Raw genomic sequence first — 20,598 nt, 5'->3', positions numbered from 1 at the left:
ATTTGACTGATTTAACAAAAATTCGCTGGTGCAAGTAGGCTTGGGTGGTAATACTTTTGCTTTTCCGACTAGTAAATACACAATATCAGTGCTCAAAATGTTATGAAAAGTAGTATTCTCACCAGAGAAATACAGCTGCCCATCTATTAAACTCAACTTTGTCTTGATCACAAAAGACTGACAAGACTTAATTGCCTCATTAACTCACAAAAGACACTTCATTCAAACTTGACAGAAACAAAATAAAACTCCCCCAAACCATCAAGGTTACTGTTGCTTGTAATCTAGTCAGTAAGTCCACTGTTCCAACAATCACCAGCTTCAGTTTGTTCAAAATAAATCGGTAATTCACCAAGTTAGATGTAAAAAACTTGCTGTTCTCCACAGTTTCTATGCCTGCAGGCCACCGGCTGTTTACAGTCCTGTAACTTCTCCCTCCACTACTATGTGTAGCTGTGACTTTCAGCTCAGCTGCTTGTTACGCCTGTAGAGACCAGAGGCTGAGCTCTGGTGGTGCATGCTGTGCACTATGTACAATGATTTTAATAGAAAGAAGAGCATCTGTAGTTATGACTGTATTTAAAAACATACCTTCAGGATTTCTGAATACCCTGGGATACTGCACAAGCCTAGATGCAAAGAGGATGTGGGTTTATTTTTGGGCTCTTGTCTGTCCCACATGGTGTTGGAAGTAAGTGCAGTAATGTGAAATCTTTATCCTCAGAAGAAATAGCACATCAATAGTCGACCCCACTGTGGCCATGTGGAATGTGACTTCAAAGATGAGCAGCTGTGGCAGCAGGCCCTGATGACCCGCACAGTGTGACGTGAACACACAGGAGGCAGGAGTGTGTGCAGCATTACAAAGTGTAACGGCTTCCATGCAGGAAAAAATTAGTTGATGGTGTTTCTTTGGCCCTCGGTTTGGATCAGTGTAAACTGTACATGAATGCGTTTCACATGAAACCGAATCATTTTGTTTCTTGTAAAAAATCCAACGTCCCATTCTGAAAGTTTTCTCTGTTTGCTAAAGAAATGATGTGAAAGGTTTTTGATTTCTCTGACCCTTCAACACTCTAGTGTAAAGAGCAGTTTTTAGAAGACAGATGTAAATAGCACATTAGGTTGCGTAGGGTTTCTTTTATATGGACAGTAGCTGTGATGAAAAGGACTCTACCGAGCAGCTGTCTAACATCTTCGTTTCTTAATACTGTAGATTATTGAGTTCAAGTGTAAATGGTTTATTAATATGTGGTTTCTATAATCTGGCTTATTATCGCATTGAAATGACTTGGATCCTGTTAAAGGAAGGAGGGTGGAACTTTGGTTTTGGGGGATATTTATGATTTTGTGTACATGTGGAAATATCAAGACTTTTGTGCTGTTTAATAAATCCTCTCCAGATTACTGACATGTATGCATGTGTCATCACTGCTCATGTGTTGTCATGGCATCCACAGCTCAGGAAGAAGAGCAAGCTGTTACCACAGGGTTACCTGTTCAGTCCTCCTGTCCTCATGTCCATGTGTCCTTGAGCTGCACACTGAACCCAAAGGCCAGCCCCTTGCATTCCCTCACATTCCATGTTTTTGACAGAAGTTAAATTTTCTCAGGGTTCAAAGATTTAAATGCTTGCAAAGGAAAGCGGCACAAGGAAAGTGATGTCGCTCCAGGCTTTAAGGGGTCAATAAGGAAAAATGCATTACTATCTCTGTCACAATAATTACAGCACCCAAATATAATATTTCTATCGTAAATAGTTCTAATCTGAACAAACAGTCGTCAACTATAAATCACTCATATCAACTCATATCCTTGCACAACACATATGTAAAATTACAAGACCAAAATACATAGATTTTTGGATGCAAATCACAAAAGACCGCTTTACATCTATTTCGCCCTCACTTTTTAAAGAATATCAGTGTTTTCTTTTAAATTGAGAAATCGAACATGTACAGAAACGTCAGGTAAAAGATTTAAAAAACATCTGAAAGATGCAGGTAGGCTGTTTATGAGGAATACAGATGACAAAACAAATATTTACAAATAAGCACACAAGAAAATATGTAGAAAAAATAAAGAGAAAATACTAATTAAAAGAAGGATAAAAAGGGTACAAGCATACAAAAAAGGATATATTCAATCAGCATTCAGGGAAGAAAGTTGCAGAATTTTCCAAAAGCTTTATACTTTTTTGTTATATTAATTCTTTAAAATCTGGAGTGACATCACTTTTCTTATGGTGCTTTTAGATGCCTTTTACATGCATTTAAACCTTTAAATCCTGAGAATATTAGTGTGATTTATTTCAAAAACATGGGAAAAAGACAAAGCCGCTTGGTAAGAAATGCTTCACAAACAAGAAATTAGTAGATTTAGAAAATTATTTTTAAAAACATAGTGAAAATGTCTAAGGCAAAATGTCTCTGAAAAAAAGTTAAGAAGTTAGAGGAAAATGACAATTACCATAATCACGTATTTAAATTATGTTATTTATGAATTATTATAATTTATAGCACTCGTTTGCCTTATTTTATTTTATTTTATTTTTTGTTCTCTTCTTTGACTAATTTTCAGGTAACTTTATTGTACCTTTTAATAATTTTTTGCATTTATTGCAATTTTTTGCTTTATTGCTTAATTACTGTGACAAAAATATTAATTATTTTTCCTTAACCACTTGAAACCTGGAGCTGCATCACTTTCCTTGTGCTGCTTTTCACAAGCATTTAAACCTTTTAACATTTCAAAATTGCTGAATTTCTTTGAAAAACATGGGGGAAAAGAAAATGAGCAACTTGGTAATAAATGGTTCAAAAATTAGATTTAGAAAATCATTTTCAAAAAAGCCAGGGGAAAAAATCTAGGGGAAAACTATATCTATAGCCTTATTGTCATAATTAAATTACTAATTTCTTGCAATTGCTCATTGCCTTTTCCCATATTTCTGAATAAACCATGCACGGATTATAAAGGGTTAAACTGAGTATCAGAGTATTTCAACATTTTCCGTGTCACCTGTGTGACGCGGGCCGGAAGTCATATTCCCACATTAGGAGTAGTGGGCGTGGCCGCAGTAATAGTGAACGTGTGACCAGACTAATGCTGCATTCAAGTGTATCTCGTAAAAGGCAAAACAAATTCCTCTCACTGTGTATTTATCGCTGATTCGCGTCGTTCCTGTGAGCGTTCTCTTTATTCCCAACAGCACCTGAAGGCAGCACATCCTCCGTTAATCCAGTAGGTAGTGAGAGCTCCTTATCCCGGGGACAGGACGGTGTTTTAACGTGTTCATCGAGTGTCTCCGTCTGTGTTGTGGACAAAATGCTGAACCCGCAGAGGTCTCTGTCCGAGCTGCCCAAGATGTCCGCTGCCAGCCAGGTGGAGAGAGCCGTGCTGGTAAGCTGCTGAGCGGGCAGAGAGACGCTCTGTTGTCCGCCTCTGAGGCTAGCTGCTCCGCCGACTCACCGGGCCGTCTGTTATTAGAACGTGTTGGCGTTTGATATTGATAAAATGTAAAATAACTCAGCTTCAGCTGCACCAAGGTATCATTAACTGTTTAGCTGTTTGTTTAGCTGCTGCTAGCCGACAGGGACAGAAGCATCCGCGCGCTACTATGCAGGTGCTGTAGTCAGGGTTTGGGCTGTCACAGTCACTGTGTGAGGATGTTGACAACAGGCCTGTGTGTGTGTGTGTGTGTGTGTGTGTGTGTGTGTGTGTGTGTGTGTGTGTGTGTGTGTGTGTGTGTGTGTGTGTGTGTGTGTGTGTGTGTGTGTGTAAAACACTGTGAAATAGAGAAACTAGTAAACATGCAGCGACCATAACAAATTACCACATTACCGACCACCAAGTGAGCTCGTTGTCTCCATGCTTGTCACTGAAAATTTACTCCAATCTGTATTTACAGTCATTTTCCCATCTAAGGGCCTGTGTCTGCTGCAAATCACACGCAGTGGTGTGTTTTTAACAACACTACACGCTAACGTGGTCACTGTCATGATCAAACACGATCACTATCATACATAATCACTGTGTAATCAATAGGATCACAGTGGAAAACATGATCACTATGATGATCAAACATCACTGTGATGATCAAACATCACTGTGATGATCATACACTGTGATAATCAAACATGATCACTGTGATAGTCAAACATGATCACTGATAATCAAACATCATCACTGTGATAGTCAAACATGATCACTGTGATAATCAAACATGATCACTGTGATAGTCAAACATGATCACTGTGATAGTCAAACATGATCACTGATAATCAAACATGATCACTGTGATAGTCAAACATGATCACTGTGATCGTCAAACATGATCACTGTGATAGTCAAACATGATCACTGATAATCAAACATGATCACTGTGATAATCAAACATGATCACTGTGATAGTCAAACATGATCACTGATAATCAAACATGATCACTGTGATGATCAGCACTATAACTGAGATAATCAAAAACAATCACTGTATTGATCAATACGATGGCTGTGATAATCAAACACGATCATTGATGATCTAACATGATGACTGATAATCAAAAACGATCAGCATGATCACATTCCAAGCTAATCCCCTGAAATCTGAAATGTTCTACTGCAACAGCATGACCAAATAAAGACCAGTGGCTGCCTGGAGGAACTGAAAACTCCATTCAGAGTTTATGATATTATGATACGCCTCAGAAAATGGTTATCAGTGATGAAAAGCTGACATGACTTACAGTTAACAGGCTGGAAAAATGCTTGATGCCAAGCGTAACGTGATGTCAGAGTACTTTACCAGTAGAGTTTTAAAGTTCTCAAACATATGAATATTTTTAAAAACTGAAATAAATAGTAGTATGAGTAGAGACAGAATGCATTTTTAACCATACAATTGTGAAATACTTATATGTTTAATATTCAGCTCATTAATATGAAATGCTAAAAACACATACTTCCTTTCTCAGTAACAGAGTTTACCTCAGCAGTTTTTATTTCAAAATAACCTTTTCCAAAATTGGATTTCACAGCAGGGCAGAGACAGTTATATATATTGGCTGTTGCTCATTCAGACCAAAGCAGCAGCCAGTCACATAACAGAATGGGCCTGTTTTTTCTACATAGATCGACAAAGACTGCGAGGAAAAGCAGCATTATGGAATAAAACTGTATTTGGGAAACATATTGTACAATAGGACCAAGGTTAGAAAAAGCACAGTTTGAATAAAAACTATGGTAATGAACTAAAACTGACCCATAATAATCTCTGTTATTGAGGGGTAAAGGGGGAGGAATACAAAAATAAACAGACATGACAAATTTTGTCTGTATTTATTTATGTAAATGTTTATCTTACAATCTATGATTTATTGGTGTGATCTTGAATACTGTGTCTCCACATTGACTGGACCTCAGAGTTAACTGAGGAGGGAGCGCTCTGTGAGTCAGCACTCCTCAGTCAGGAAATGCTCTGATACAAGATTCTGGGAAATGAATCCTCCTCCATGCATGTTTGACCTTGGAGAGTAAACATTTTGATTCATTAGTTAAGAAATGTATTGCTGCTAAGACGTACTGTGTAATATTCCTCCTGCGCGCCCTTAGTCTAACACGTCTCTCAATCAGTTTAAACAAAAACTGAACATTTGAGGCTGTGTTTATCACCGGGCTGATGGATCAGACTGCATTATTTTTGGGCTAACTATAACTGCTGCAGCAACTGCACAAAGAGCAGAATGTTTTTGATGTTTCTTATCGTTTGCACTTATTTTACTGTCCGAGTTAACCCTTAGGGACTGGCAACTTTTTACGTGCTTTTCATTCTTCTTTTTTTTTTTTTTTTTATCATTTTGGCTGTGTTCATGCATATTGCATACATTTTGTCCAAATTGTGTGTTTTTGTTTAATCTTGGAATTTCCAGCTCAGCTCCTATAATAAGTCTAAAATACACCGTGGAAACTAAATTGTTACATTCAGACTCTTAAGGTCAGAAAATGCTCAATTGAAACTCATTCAAACTGACATTTTTGATCCCACAGCCATCAAAAAATAAAAATTGTTATATTTCTGGGTGTCATTCTGGGCTCTTTCTTTTGCCTTAGAATTGGTCATTTTGACCATTTTCCACCCGATTATGTCGTTTTTACCATATTTGGCATATGAAGATAATACATGCTATTCCCTCTAGCTGCACTGTCACAATCAGTGTTGCTGCTAATCACTGACATATCCCAGGCTGTGATCATCAACACAAAAAAATTCTACTTTGCAAGTAGTATGTTGAAAACATCTCATTTTTGTGGGGTTTTTTTCATCTAAAAACATAGTGGCATCATGAAAAAAGAGGAATTTAAAGGGTTAGAATTCTGAAAACTAATGAATATTTTTGATTTTAAAAAATAAGCTCAAAGACAATATAAAATAAAATTATGTATAAAGTTTTTAAACCTTGCTTTTGAAGTGTTACGAGTATACATGATACATATATATACTGAAACGAGTGTGTGTGATATTAAAGCGGGCCCTAAGGGTTAAATATTTATGCAAACTTTTGGCAGGAGGAGGAGTTCAACTGGCTGCTGAAAGAGGAGGTGCATGCTGTCCTGAAGCAGCTCCAGGATGTCCTCAAGGTAAAAGTTAAACCTTCATCTGCATTTAGGGCTGCGTGCTGTGTTTTGAATCAACATCACACTATTAATGTGTCATTCCCAGCAATGGCAGAGCGCAAGTAAAATAAAGAAATGAAGAAATGGTTCCAGGTACATTGACACATTCTCCGCTGTACCGGATTTTCAGCAGGTGCCAGTCGTGTCGTGTCTGATTTAACCTGTTCAGAACCCAATTATGTTCCAAAAACAAAATAAATATTGTAATGATGGATTTAGACTCTAAATACACTCATAAATCTTTAGCAAATTTTATTTTTGATGGGGATGACTTATTATATTTGGGTTTTTTTGTCAGTTCCAATATACAAAGAATCTCAATGTAGGTATCACTGTAAAAAATTGTAAAAACAAATTCTACAAAAAAAAAGACATTATTTATTTTTCATGAATAATGAACTCAAATCAATGACAAAATCGATACTTTGAAATGCATTACATACATAATTTTTACAAATGTTTTTTGTCATTATGGCTCAATATGTCCTTAATTTCCCCAAGTATTTCCTGAAAACAGTATGTGGCAAACCTTCACAGATTAATATTCTGTGAACATAATCAGAAAGATGCTGAGTTAAATCTCCATGAAAAGTGACTAAATTAATGTCAAACAAATCTATTGTAGTAGAGTGTAGCATATTTCCCACTGAAATGTAATGAAGTACAAGTATAAAGTAGTCCAATGGAATTAGCCAAGTAAAGCTACCTCAGATTGTAACTAACTAGCTACATTACCTGTTAGGAGGCAGAGACACTCATCATTGTGCTCTGAGTAACTCCTCGTACATGCAGCACATTCAACTCTAAATATCATTTCTCTCTCTGCGTCAACTGAACAAATTACTAAAGTGGTTAAACAAATGGATGTTTTGTGACACGTTGATGTTGTAACTGCAGTTGAGCTGATTTAAAAAGAGGTCTGGACATTCAGGATGAATATTTAAACATTTCATTTGTGCATGTGCAGTCTATGTAGTTACTATATGAATATATATATATCGGCTATATATCGGTGCAGTCAGACAGACAAAGTCCTCCATTTAAAAAAATCTGCCAGAAACTAATGGTAAATGGGCCATACTTGTACAGCGCTTTTCTAGTCTTATTGACCACTCAAAGTGCTTTAACACTACATTGTTACATTCAACCATTCACACACACATTCACACACTGGTGGCAGAGGCTACCGTACAAGGTGCCACCTGCTACTCAGTAATCATTCACACAGATGACGCAGCATCAGGAGCATGCATGATGACATGTTGTCCAGAGGAGCTGGGGATTGAACCGCTGACCTTCTGATTAGAGGACAACCCACTCTACCTCTGAGCCACAGCCACCCCAAACTACATGCTGCTGTGATTGGATGACTCCGCTGTGAGCATTTGTTGACGTGCAGCGGAGTTCCCGCCCCCGTCCTTCCCATGGTTCTTCCAGACGATCCATTCTAGCATCAAACATTAAAAAAGGGGGCGTGGCTCTACTGAAGTCCACTTTAGATGATGTAGAACACTGTGATTGGCTTAAAAAAAGTCGCCTGTCCCAAATATAAGCCTGTTAAGTTCAGTGGTTTAAGCAAATAATAGCCCAGAATATTAATTAAAGTTTTTACGGTATCCATAAAGGTAGTGACTTGACATCATAGTGATGAGATGTGATTCTAACAGTGAGTTTGCTGTGTCTTCAACAGGAGGCATCGAGACGTTTCTCCATGCCGACGCCGGGTCTGGAGAGTCAGCTCAAACAGGAGAACTTCATCCTTGGCAGCTCAACGTAATGCTCCACCTCTGACCATTTTCTTATAGCTCTAACTCTAACTATAGTTACTGTGTTACAATGGTTAGCTGCTCTGTGGCGATACCAGGAGGTCCAGGCTGTTACACAACAGTCTTCCTGGGAAGGAAGTGGCTGTTAGATGCTCAGTGAGTGACTGCGCTGGTCATTTCCTTTGTGTTGTAATCTTTCAGATCAGGTGCTCTCCTCCACACATTGTAATGTCTTTCCTTTTGTTCCTCTTCTGATGTTGACATTGAACTGTGCTGTGTTGTTTCGCAGCATGGATCAGGTGAAGGGGGTGCTGACTCTGCAGGGAGAGGCTCTGACTCAGGCTGTGAGTTAGTCCGCTTCTCACTGACAAACACTCATTTACCAGAAACATGTCCCTTTGTTAATGTTTTGCTTTTCTCAACAGGACATAAACCTGAAGGTCGCAAAGAGCAGCCAAGTGCTGCACTTTCAGTTCAGAGAGGACAAGCAGTGGAAACTGCAACAGGTACAGTATGTTATACCTCATCCCACCGCAATTAGCAGGTGCATGTAGGTTTTTACCCGCTAAATGGCTGTATTCCCACTGCTACTGAATTTACAGCTGGAGAGTTAGTCTGACTTTCTGTCAGCTGGCGTGCATGTGCGTGTGTGTGTGTGTGTGTGTGTGTGTGTGTGTGTGTATGTGTGTGTGTGTGTATGTGTGTGCGTTGTCGCATGCGTTGTCGTGTTGGTGAGTCAGTGCAATGTCACGGACAGGCAGGACAGCAGCGCGCGCGCGCATGCGTTGTCGTGTTGGTGAGTCAGTGCAATGTCACGGACAGGCAGGACAGCAGGTAAACAGTTGACAGCAGCAGCAGGAACAAAGATCTTTAATAACTTTTCAGTAGTTTCTTTTTGTTGTTTATCTCTAACTTATGAAGTCCCCCTTTCAAACTCGGTGCAGATGTATTTGGGTCAGTGTTTCACAGTGTTCACCCGGGTGATGTGTTCCCATCAATGCCGATCGAAGCTGATAAAAACCTGTGTCTACTGCAGAGTCATTTGACCCAGGTGTGAATGCCAATTGTACGCATTCCCATGGCATTAAAAAGCCAGATGTTAGCGGGTGTTAGCAGGTTTTTTGTGCAGTGGGAATGAGGCGTAAGAGTGTGACGCTTCCAGAACAATGGAAACAAAACAGTTACATTTGGTTGTCACTGTAAGGAATCAGTTCTTTTCCTTAGCAAGAGTTAGAGAGAAAGAGTTTTCCCACTTTTTTGACTACTATAGTAGAAATGTTGACTGAGGCATATTCTCACTGTCCACAAATGAGTTAACACAAAGGTGATTGAGCCTATGCCCCAATGATTGCATCATTTACATTTTTATGATCAATGTTTGCAGAAAAAAATGCTGTATGAAGTTCCTACTGCTGCAACTCCACATTAGAAGCATTGACCTGGAGAAACATGAGTTGACTTCTATTATGAAGTCGTCACAGGAAATACAATGTGTTAATCAGTGACATTAGCACTACCAATGTGGTCATTTTGAGCATTTTTTGACAGAGGATCCGTTTGAAATCTTGCAGGGAGTAATGGAACAGTCGACAACAGCCACAGAGAGCTATTCACACTTTCCAACTATCCAACTTTAACTGTGCACTGCTGTCTGCACAATCACGCTGTGTGCAGCAGCAGATCAGATCACAGTTGCTCACAGTGTGTGAATGTGTGTGTGAATGGGTGAATGTGACATATAGTGTAAAAGCACTTTGAGTGGTCAAAAGACGAGAAAAGCGCTATACAAGTGCTGTGCATTTACCATTCCTGTCTGAATGACATTTATTTTTCTAGACCTTACCATGTGCCTCCATGACATTGCATAATCCTAAAACTGCTTTCGTTGCTGTGTAATTTCATCATGTGCTTTTATCTCGGAACATCAACAGCAGACGCAGACTACAGCATAATATGTAGATGCAGAAATCGGCTGCAAAGCGGCAACGTGACGAATTGTGATGAGAACATGTCAGTATCCCCTACAAATTAAAAAATTCTAAACCAACTCCTTAACATGAACACTGGGCTTCCATAAGAATGCTACATTTTAGCACATAATTATTAATGTATTAAGTTTTAGTTATTAATATACATGGTGAATTTGGAAGATTAGATGAAGGACATCTAATCTAATCTTCTGATTTCACCCTGTGTTTTAATAACATGTCTAATATAGTCTGGCATACTTTCTTATCTTGGCTTTAAATATAAACTGGTAACTTTTTTATGCTTATTATGGTAAAGCTCAGATCCTGTCTTACTTTCCTCCTCACAGTCCCTCCTGTGTCCTGTCTCTGTCCCCGCTTCAGATCCAGGATGCCAGGAACCATGTGAACCAGGCCCTGCAGCTGCTGAGCAGCCGCGATGAGAGCTACCACTTTAAAACAGGAGCTGAGGTTAATAAGGTCTGTCCTCCGTATCGTCATGGCGACCACGCCCTGTTCTTGTCAGCACACAGCTGGACATCTCAGTCTGTCACCGTGTCACTGATCCCAGCTTCATGTTTGTGTCACTGCTGCAGCTCATGGACGCTGTGATGCTGCAGCTGACGAGAGCACGAAACCGCCTCACCACGCCGGCCTCCATGACGCTGCCTGAGCTGGCCACCAGCGGTCTCATGGTACAGGACATACAGCAGTACACACGCGCGGGTGCACGCACACACACGCGGGTGCACGCACACACACACACACACACACACACACACACACACATACACACACACACACACACACACACACACACACACACACACACACACACACACACACACACTCTGCTTCAACACACCAGAGTATAAATGAAAACGGATTTCTGACACCGGGTTTATACTGGACATGGAACAGCTGCAAAGTGCAACAATTTTCCATGAAGCACCAGCGGCTCGCTTTCGGTGCCCGTATTGCACAGTCAGACTGTTCACACTGGATGCGTTGTGGCCCTGAGCTCCCCAACAGGCTCACAATCTACAGTGACAGTTTCAGGGTCTGGTCGTTTTTTTTCCAAGAACAAATCTGGCAGGAAAACAGACTAAATACTTTATACAATATAAAGTATATATGAGATATGATATAACTGATTTGATCATAATAACTGATAAAATATACTTCCAGTGCTTCCACAGTGCTTGTCAGTTGTGCCTAAACAGAGAGAGGCAAGCAGACACACAGAGACAGACAGGCACATTCAGACACACAGACGCAGACACACAAGCAAGCAGGGACAGAGAGACAGGATCAGAGCTCTCTGTGTGAATAGACAGTAGCAGAAAAGGAGAATCGCTGCTGACCAGCGCAGACAAATGTGCTCCTGGTGTGAACAGCAAGCAGCAATTTCAGTTTGGCACCTCTGTTTCCTGTGTGAACCTGATGTTACCCTCTGAGATAAGTTGCCAACAGTGAAGGTTAATTATTGTTATTGCCATGTTAATGTCTCTGTTATTGTTTATAAAGCATTGATAAAACGTGTATGTTTTATGTCACAATAGACAGAGAGACTGTCTCGAATGTGACATATAACCCCTTATACCTCTTTTGTTTCCGTGATGCCAGCATGCTGGCTCTGTAAAAATGCAAGGGTGCTATAGATAAGAGACTTCAGTGGCTGTATAGTGCGATCACTGTATAAAAATGACATATGTCCACTGACCAATGCATATATGTACTTTATGGGCCAGATCCACAAAGAATGGATTGACCCTGCAAATAGCACCATAATTTTTGCAATTTGCACTAATAATATTGCGCCAACACACCAACAGAGTTTGGCAGCTTAGCACAATTTGCCCTCCTTTTCCAAGTGTTTTAGGATTTTTCCCATTTTTCAGTACACAGATTGGTTCATGAAACCTGCAGAGAGCACATTTGGTAGAAAGTGTCAGTTTAGTTTGTTGCCCACAGCTGGCTGCAGCATCTCACAGCAGCTGACAACATACATGTGACCCAAAAATTAGACTTAGGTCGTGCTTTTTTACACACGGTGCCACGGCTGTTTCATTAAGAGGATTGGCCAGGACTGCCAACAATTAATGTTCTGTAACATACAGATCTCACGTTTCTACAGTGAGATTTCCAAAGTTTCTTTTAAAGTGGCAGCTGGACTTGTTGAGGTTTCTGGGAGACGTTTCGCTTCTCCAGAAGGCTTCTTCAGAACTAAAAGTAGACTGGCCAAAAGCGGGAGTATAACGCCTAGATTGACCATTAGTATGCTAATGATCAAGATGTCACATGAGAGTCGTCAGCTAGTAGTGTGGGGGCGTGATTGACGACACTCAAACAGTCTTGGTCCTTTCTGGGTCCCTGGTGTCACATGATTTAGAGTGGTTGTGTTTGGATTTCTGATGGAAATAATCCAGAACTGTATTGTAAATGTGTGATAAATGGTGTCTTGGACCTCCTCCTGTTCAGAGATGGTTTTTCTAGCTTGACATAGATGACTTCTTTATCTCCACGTTCAAACCAACCCTCTTCTTTGGCCAGAATGCGGACTTTGCTGTCTTCAAAGGAGTGTCCAGTATCCTGAAGATGCAAGTGGGCCACTGAGTCCTGACCTGAAGAGCTGGCTCTCCTGTGTTGCGCCACGCGTTTATGGAGGGGTTGTTTGGTTTCTCCAATGTACAGATCCTTGGCGCAACACAGGACTCTCATGTGACACCTTGATAATTAGCATACGACAGTCATGTGACATCTTCATTAGCATACTAATGGTCAACCTACGCTTTATACTCCAGTCCAGTACTCTTGGCCAGTCAACTTTTAGAACTGAAGAAGCCTTTTGGAGAAGAGCTAAAACTTCTTTAAGAAACCCCAACAAGTCCAGTTGCCACTTTAAAACAACCTCAGATTACCATGACCTGGATGATTGAGAACCTACACAGACATACAGTGAGACTGTTTGTAAGAAGGCAGCCCTTATGAATAAATCCTGAGCTTCATCACAACTGTTTCATATCATAGTCCGATAGAAGCTCACAGCCCACTTGATTCCCTCTTTGACTGTAGATTTTACCTAAAATATTACTCAATATCAATTCAATATCATTCAAAGTTCACCAGTTTTGAAGAGAGAGAAATTATACCTGTTTAATAAAGACCTCTCAGTTGCATTGAATAGCACCACAGTAACCTCCTGTTGCAGTTGGTGCTGGTCTTTGTGAGTTAGACCTGTTTCACATAGCACACAGCAGTGCATGAGCAGCGCCAAACGTTGTTTTTTATTTCGAGGCCCATGTTATCAAGTGAGAGCATTCACACTGCACGCCTGAGTAGTGCTTGTCAAGTGTGTCTCAGCTGTGTGTCAGTTGCAGCACATCTAGAGAAACGGTGGCTCGCAGATTTTTCAGACGCATTTGTAAGCAGAAATAGACAGTGAATATGATGTTCTGATGATTATATTGACTCTATATCAGTTTTTACAGCAGTTTAAATGTCTCTCCCAGACACAGATGAGGAAATACAACTACAGCAGTTTTACTCCAACTTCCTGCTTCCCTTTCAAAATAAAAAACCTCTGACAACATCTTGGTGGACAGAATCCCATCAGTTGCTTATATAAGGCATTTTATTTTGAAACATTTTGGCTCTAAAACCCAATTAAATCATAGTTCAACTTTAGGTCATTTTGCATCGAATGTACATGTTATCTTAAAATGACAAAAGATTTAAATCTTTTCTAAATCTATTTTATTGTCAGTTTAGCTTTCATGTTAAATCGACTGTAAACTGCTGAAACAAAACTTAAAACTTCAATTTAAAGTTTGACTATTAACTTTAAACGACACTTGACTAGGTTTAACTTTAAAAATGGCTGCTTTTAATTGAGCGAAATAATCAAGTATGTTAAAGAAGGCTCAAGGACAGACTGAGCTGAGTTTTATGTTGCAACTGAATTTCTTTCAAGATGTATCATTATGGAGCTGAATGGGAAGATTGGACCAACTGTCAAACATGGCAGTGAAATGAAAGCAGCTGCATCAGCTCTGCTGCTCTGTTTACTCTGTTTGTCTCCCTCTGTTACCAGAAAATGTTCACTCCGCCCATGCCCGGGGACGTCATGGTCAACTTCTACATCAACCTCAGCAAACTGTGCCTGACAGTGTACCAGCTGCACGTGCTGCCGCCCAACACCACCAAGGTTAGACTCTGTCTGCAGCTCTGTCTGAGGGCAGCTCTGTCTGAGGGCAACTCTGTCTGAAGGCTGCTCGATCTGAGGGCAGCTCTGTCTGAAGGCTGCTCTGTCTGAGGGCAGCTCTGTCTGAAGGCAACTCTGTCTGAGGGCAGCTCTGTCTGTAGGCAGCTCTGTCTGAAGGCACCTCTGTCTGTAGGCAGCTCTGTCTGAAGGCACCTCTGTCCAAGGGCAGCTCTGTCTGAAGGCTGCTCTATCTGAGGGCAGCTCTGTCTGTAGGCAGCTCTGTCTGAAGGCACCTCTGTCTGTAGGCAGCTCTGTCTGAAGGCACCTCTGTCCAAGGGCAGCTCTGTCTGAAGGCAGCTCTGTCTGAGGGCAGCTCTGAAGTCTGCTCTGTCTGAGGGCAGCTCTGTTTGAAGGCTGCTCTGTCTGAGGGCAGCTCTGTCTGAAGGCTGCTCTGATGGAGGGCAGCTCTGTCTGAAGGCTGCTCTGTTGGAGGGCAGCTCTGTCTGAAGGCTGCTCTGTCGGAGGGCAGCTCTGTCCGAGGACAGCTCTGCCTGAAGACAGCTTTGCCTGAAGTCTGCTCTGTCTGAGGGCTGACTCAGCATCATGGGACTCATGTTAACGCTCTGTCTCCTGTCTGTCCTCTGCATCAGAACTTCAAACCTGCTGGAAGCTCAGTGTTACACAACCCCGGAGCCATGTTGTAAGTCTGCTTTTCTTTCTTTCTTTCCTCCCTCATTCCTACCTTCATTCATTCCTCCTCTCACCCCCCATATCCTTCCTTCCCTCCCTCATTTCCTCTTTGTCCTTCCCTCCCTCCTTCCCTTCTCCCATAGTTGCAGACTATAAATAGATTGAAGTAAATGTAAACAATAAAACATTTTAAAACACTGATGTTCATGTAGAGAACTAGTTCACTACTGATCATGTAGAAATACTCCACTGATTTTCCAGAGCAGTTTGGAAATCAGTCCTAAATTGTGGGACTCCAGGACTCTATCAGACTCTGTACCATATTTAGCATGTGTATCTTTAATGTTCCTTTAATTTCTCCATACTGTTTGCTGTGAACTCTTTCCTCCACAGCGAGCTCAACAACAACCGCTTTGAGGTGAGCCACGTTCACAAGGTGGAGTGTGTGGTGCCGTGGCTCAATGACACGCTGGTGTTCTTCACCATCTCACTGCAGCTCTGCCAGCAGCTCAAGGACAAGGTGGGTGACCACACAATGTCACTTATCAATCTTATAGTGACAGTTGTGTAATTTGGCCTGAATGCAGTTTATGGTTACGCAGGTGTAATAATGCTCTGACCAGCTGGTTGGTAGATCAGTAACTTTGCATCTGTAGTTTTGTATAAATCTAATGAAGCCCATCTGTCTTTCCATCCCCACAGATATCTGTCTTCTCCAGTTTCTGGAATTACAGACCCTTCTAATCCAGCTGCTGTCCATCGTCCACAGACCCAAACTAACCACATAAGTGTAAGGGACATCCTGCGAAGGTTTTTATTTTTATATATATATATATATAAATATTTATCATCCAGTCATTCAGTTTCAAGTGTTGCATGATTAGCTGAAGGAGCCAATCAAACCCCCGACAGATATCAATATCCCCAGCTGACTGACATTTATCTTTGTGTGGTGCGTCTCATAGCACTGACTTGAACTTCTCCATGAATAAATGGGATTGTTTCTGATTTATTAGAATAATTTGCTTGTACTTACTGAGTATTTATCTGGTTCTGGTCCAAAATTGTCATCTGAATTGTGATGTTGTGTGGAACATTAATGTGTGCACTCAGGGCAGGAAGACTGAGCAGTACTGAGAGGACACAGTGGTCTCTGTTTTATTCCCTAAAATACTTTGAGTTCCCTCACAGCTGTTTCAATGTGTACTCATCTTTTTGTCTTTCTTTGTATCGTACTTTCTTCAGAAGGGCGCTCCACCAATTTTACATGTCAGAGTCAATCTCGTGGTCATGATTAAGAAGTGGAAAAGTCTTCTGTGGCTCTGGAGGAGCTTCATAAAGTCAAAGAAAAGAACTCAAGTGACATCACAAGGCCCATTTTGGGATGTTTTCTAACCCATCATTGGCTGGCTCTGGTCCAAATCAGTGAATGAGATCCTCAAACCAGTGGCTGAGGTCACAGTAGCTATGTCCATTATTTCTACAGTCTATGGTGCGCTTTATAGCAGCCACATCATGACCTGCTGGAGAATTTGGACCAAGACAACTTCCTCTAAATGGTCTCTGTGCATTCAGCACTTGAGTACAATTGCTGTGTTCAGATCTGCCCAAACCAAACCAAATGCAGTATCTGTGGGAAGTCCTGGTACCCCAGAAGTACCCCTTATCCACCATGGGGCCTTCTGGGATCAGACTTGGCTCTGACCTGTTGAGGCATAGATGCAAGTCCGCTGGGGGTTTCCCTTAGTGTCTGGCACTGGGGTGTTGGCAGCAAGTCCTTTGAGTCCTGTGGATTGCGAGGTTGGGTACTGGGTAATTTAGAGGCCAGGTAGATGCCTTGAGCTTTTTGTCACATTCCTCAGGCCACTCTTGAGCAGTTTTCGGGGCATGGCGTGGTGCATTGATCTGCTGGGGGGCCACTGCCATTGGGAAGTGCCGTTTCCATGGGGAGGGTACTTGGTCTGCAACCGTGTTTGGGTGGGTAGAGTCAGATGGTATCCACATGAATGCCTGGACCCAAAGTTTTTTCAGCAGAACACTGCATTGTAAAAGGTGATCAATGTTATTCACTCCATCTGTCAGCAGTTTTAATGTTTCAGCTGATCAGTGTATATTAGGAACTAAAAGGATATATCACCCTCTACTGCACAGATTTTGAGCATCCTTTTGTAATCTGTCCCTGTAATCTGAAAGTCCCCAAACTTTATAGAAGTAAATAGAATATAGTGACTTGTGCCAGGTGTTGCACAGTATGTGTGGAATGCAACAGTAGCACAAAGAGAAGGCAAACAGTCGTGTTTGGGAGGGAACAGTCTAAGCCATGAGGGGGCGCAATAGTATGAGGAAAACATTTCCCACTGTGATTTTTTAAGGGACACAAACATATTTTTTGACAGATGATACTGAACTATTTATGACCAAGGCTACACATTTTCTCCATTCAGTGACAGTACAGTATCACCTGTTAATGGACCAGCTCCATTGTCGGCCCTCCAGACACTCTTTCATCTCACACAGGTGAAGTCAGTTAAAATGTGTGAGGGTTTAGGCCTCATGCCATGCTTTTATCACATGGGAAAGATGGCAGAGTTTCCCATTTTAACAGCTTGTGAGCATCCAAGTTATCAAGATGGTTGTGTTATTGCACAAAAGAAAAACTGTGCAATATAACACCATATCCATTACATCTGGGTTAAACCTTTTGAAACCTGAGCATACTGGCTGGAATTCTTTCAAAAACATTGGAAGGAGGCAATGAAAAACTTACCAAGAAATGGACCAAAAATAAGCAAGAAATTAGCAAAAATGACCTAAAATTAACCCAAAAAAGATAGGTAAGAAAAAAAGAGCCAAAAGAGAAAGAAAAGGGCATAACATTATTTTGAATACATAATAATAAGAACTACTACTATTATTATTAATTTTGTCACCTTTTCCCAATGTTTTTGCAATTTGCTGGACACATCTTTGTAAATTAATCAATGATTTTTTTTTCTCATGTTTTTAAAAGAAATCAAACCAATTTTTTCAGGTTTCGGAGGTTGAAATGCTTGTAAAAGACTACTGAATGACCAAAAAAAAAAAAGAAAAAAAACCTGATGTGGATCCAGGTATTAAAGGGTTAATTAGACTGAACAAGTCTCTTCCTTTGTGGTTTTAAGGCACATCCATATCACTGAGTGGATGGTGGATGTATCAGAGCTTTCCCACTCGTAATAACAACCTGGCTGTTGACATGGACGCTCGTTACAAGTTATAAAGTGGGATAACTCTGGTATGACATTAACATGGCATCAGGGTGAACACTGGAGCTGGGCCTCTGCTTTATTGTTGGTTTTTGTTTTTTTGTTATTGTTTATTGATTTATCCATTTGTAGAAAATGACACATCTTACATTCCCTGTTTGTTACTATACAGTTATGTCTGACTGATAAGCTACTTTTATGTCTGTAAATGTAATCTTTGATTTCAAGTGTTTGTCTGCTCTATGTTCATATTTATTTGACACGTTTTGCACATATGTTGATTTTCTGTGAACACTAATCCAATCATGAACAAATGAATTCATTCCAATAAGTGTTAATCTCTGTTGAAAAGCTGCCTATCATGTCAAATGTGGAAATGATTTATCTGATGTCTGTGCAATAAAAATATAGTAACCACTAACCTGTCCATGTTGACCTCTTTACAGCACTGAAGCTGCGTATAAACGCAGCCCACAAATGTAATGAACCACAAGCATAATACAAATCTGTTACTTTTAATGTCATACATTTTCCCATAAATGTAACTGCAGTTGCCTACTACAAATGTACAACATAATATGTTATCAAGTCCATCTTCAACCTCATGTAATACATAAGATGTAAGGTGGACTTGTTAATGCACAGCCTACGTTGTGTGCAATGTTTCTCTAAGTTATTTATAATTTATTCACACTTTTGACCCACTCTGCCCAAACCTGTGATATATTCTAATGAGCTGACTGGAACCTGTTGGCAGGTGTATGAGTAAATAAACAACAGTGACCACAAAGATCATTTTTCATTTCATATAACATTTGAGGGAAGTTATTACAATTTTGAAAGCTGAAGATTTTCATCTTCCCACAAACATAACAAATCCCTACAAATGTCAAAGTTATTACATTTGTAGGAAATTACATATACCATTAACAGTAGGCAACTGCTATTACATTTGTGGGAAATTTAATACGTTTGTGGGATCATTACATTGAAAGCTGCAGATTTGTATTACGTTGGTGGTTTATTACATTTGTGGGCTGTTATTACGTTGGCAGCTGTCAAAATGCGTCGTCAGATTAGTTTGTCTCCACTGTCAGTGAGTCAGTGAGGGGAGATACATTCCTTTCCTGGCGAGGACTACAAACCATCATGGCATCCAGTAAAAGACTACAAGACCCACAATAAGCCAGCAGGCAGGCAGCCAGAGCACTGATTGCTGCTCAGCTGAAACAAATCAGCTGATTGCTCCAGAGGAAGGGCTTCAGTGCATGTAGAGGAGAAGGCAGTGACTGACACAAACTGAGAAGAGCAGAGTGTTTAGTTCTGGTACCAAGACGAGTGAACTGGAGTTTAGATTTACAAATCTGTTTTTGTAAAGTATAACTTGAAGATATAAATCGACCTTTCAAAGAAGACTGAATACACTAAGTCTAAGTCGGAAAGCAACATTTGATTGTCTTCATTTCCTGCAGCTTTATACACCTCCAAAATTCCAGGGCCCAGTTGTTTCAAAAATTTAATTGAGAATCCAACATTTTGCTATCCATGATGATCCATTTTACTTTAGTACCAGTTTTTCAAAGCAACATTGGATCACCAGTTCTCCAAATGGGAATTCATTTCAAAGTGTCGGCTACTGGTAATGTAAAGAACAGGTAGGACAGCCAGCGTGGGGAAACTTGAAGTGTTTCATTTGAAGAGACAGAGAGCAGCATGGGGGATGCAACTGTTAGAAACTATTTTATTAGTAGTAAGTAATAAAAGTTCATATTAAACTAATGACCAGATCTGGAAGATTTTCATTTGCATTAATGTCTATAACTGAATGAGGTTATCACCATGGTAACTGAAAGCATGTGCATTTGCACTATTAGTACTGGATGTTTGATATACAGGACATAAATTCACCAGCCTGGTTTCAAAACTTAGTCTGCCAACATACACACTGCAGTTACTGCTCATTGCCACAGGAGCCACCAAAAAGAACCAAACAGGGATCTTTGTTATTGTAACTTTAAATAGTTTTTGTTAAATATTGACAATTTTCTGGGGGA

General features: G+C 40.4%; 2 protein-coding genes across 3 annotated transcripts in view; both read left to right on the top strand.

The window, feature by feature from the left end:
* Positions 1-1,407, top strand: part of glyr1 (glyoxylate reductase 1 homolog (Arabidopsis)) — a 28,315-nt gene extending 26,908 nt beyond the window's left edge. For both annotated transcript variants that reach the window (XM_042505030.2, XM_042505029.2), the window contains one exon: positions 725-1,407. The gene's annotated coding sequence lies outside the window, so the exon portion shown is untranslated. The remainder of the gene's footprint in view (positions 1-724) is intronic.
* A 1,768-nt stretch (positions 1,408-3,175) lies between these two features.
* rogdi (rogdi atypical leucine zipper) lies at positions 3,176-18,965 on the top strand. Its single transcript, XM_042505031.2, has 11 exons — positions 3,176-3,402; positions 6,565-6,636; positions 8,363-8,445; positions 8,728-8,782; positions 8,864-8,944; positions 10,790-10,885; positions 11,002-11,100; positions 14,499-14,612; positions 15,260-15,309; positions 15,693-15,819; positions 16,002-18,965. Exons 1-11 carry the CDS (start codon positions 3,328-3,330, stop codon positions 16,041-16,043), a joined length of 894 nt encoding a protein of 297 aa, XP_042360965.1. The 5' UTR covers positions 3,176-3,327; the 3' UTR covers positions 16,044-18,965.
* The last annotated feature ends 1,633 nt before the right edge of the window (positions 18,966-20,598 follow it).

Source organism: Plectropomus leopardus, chromosome 18, assembly GCF_026936395.1.
Source record: "Plectropomus leopardus strain MGB_pleo_1.0 chromosome 18, ASM2693639v1, whole genome shotgun sequence".
Classification (NCBI taxonomy): Eukaryota; Metazoa; Chordata; class Actinopteri; order Perciformes; family Serranidae; genus Plectropomus; species Plectropomus leopardus.
This window is presented reverse-complemented; position numbering and strand designations above follow the sequence as displayed.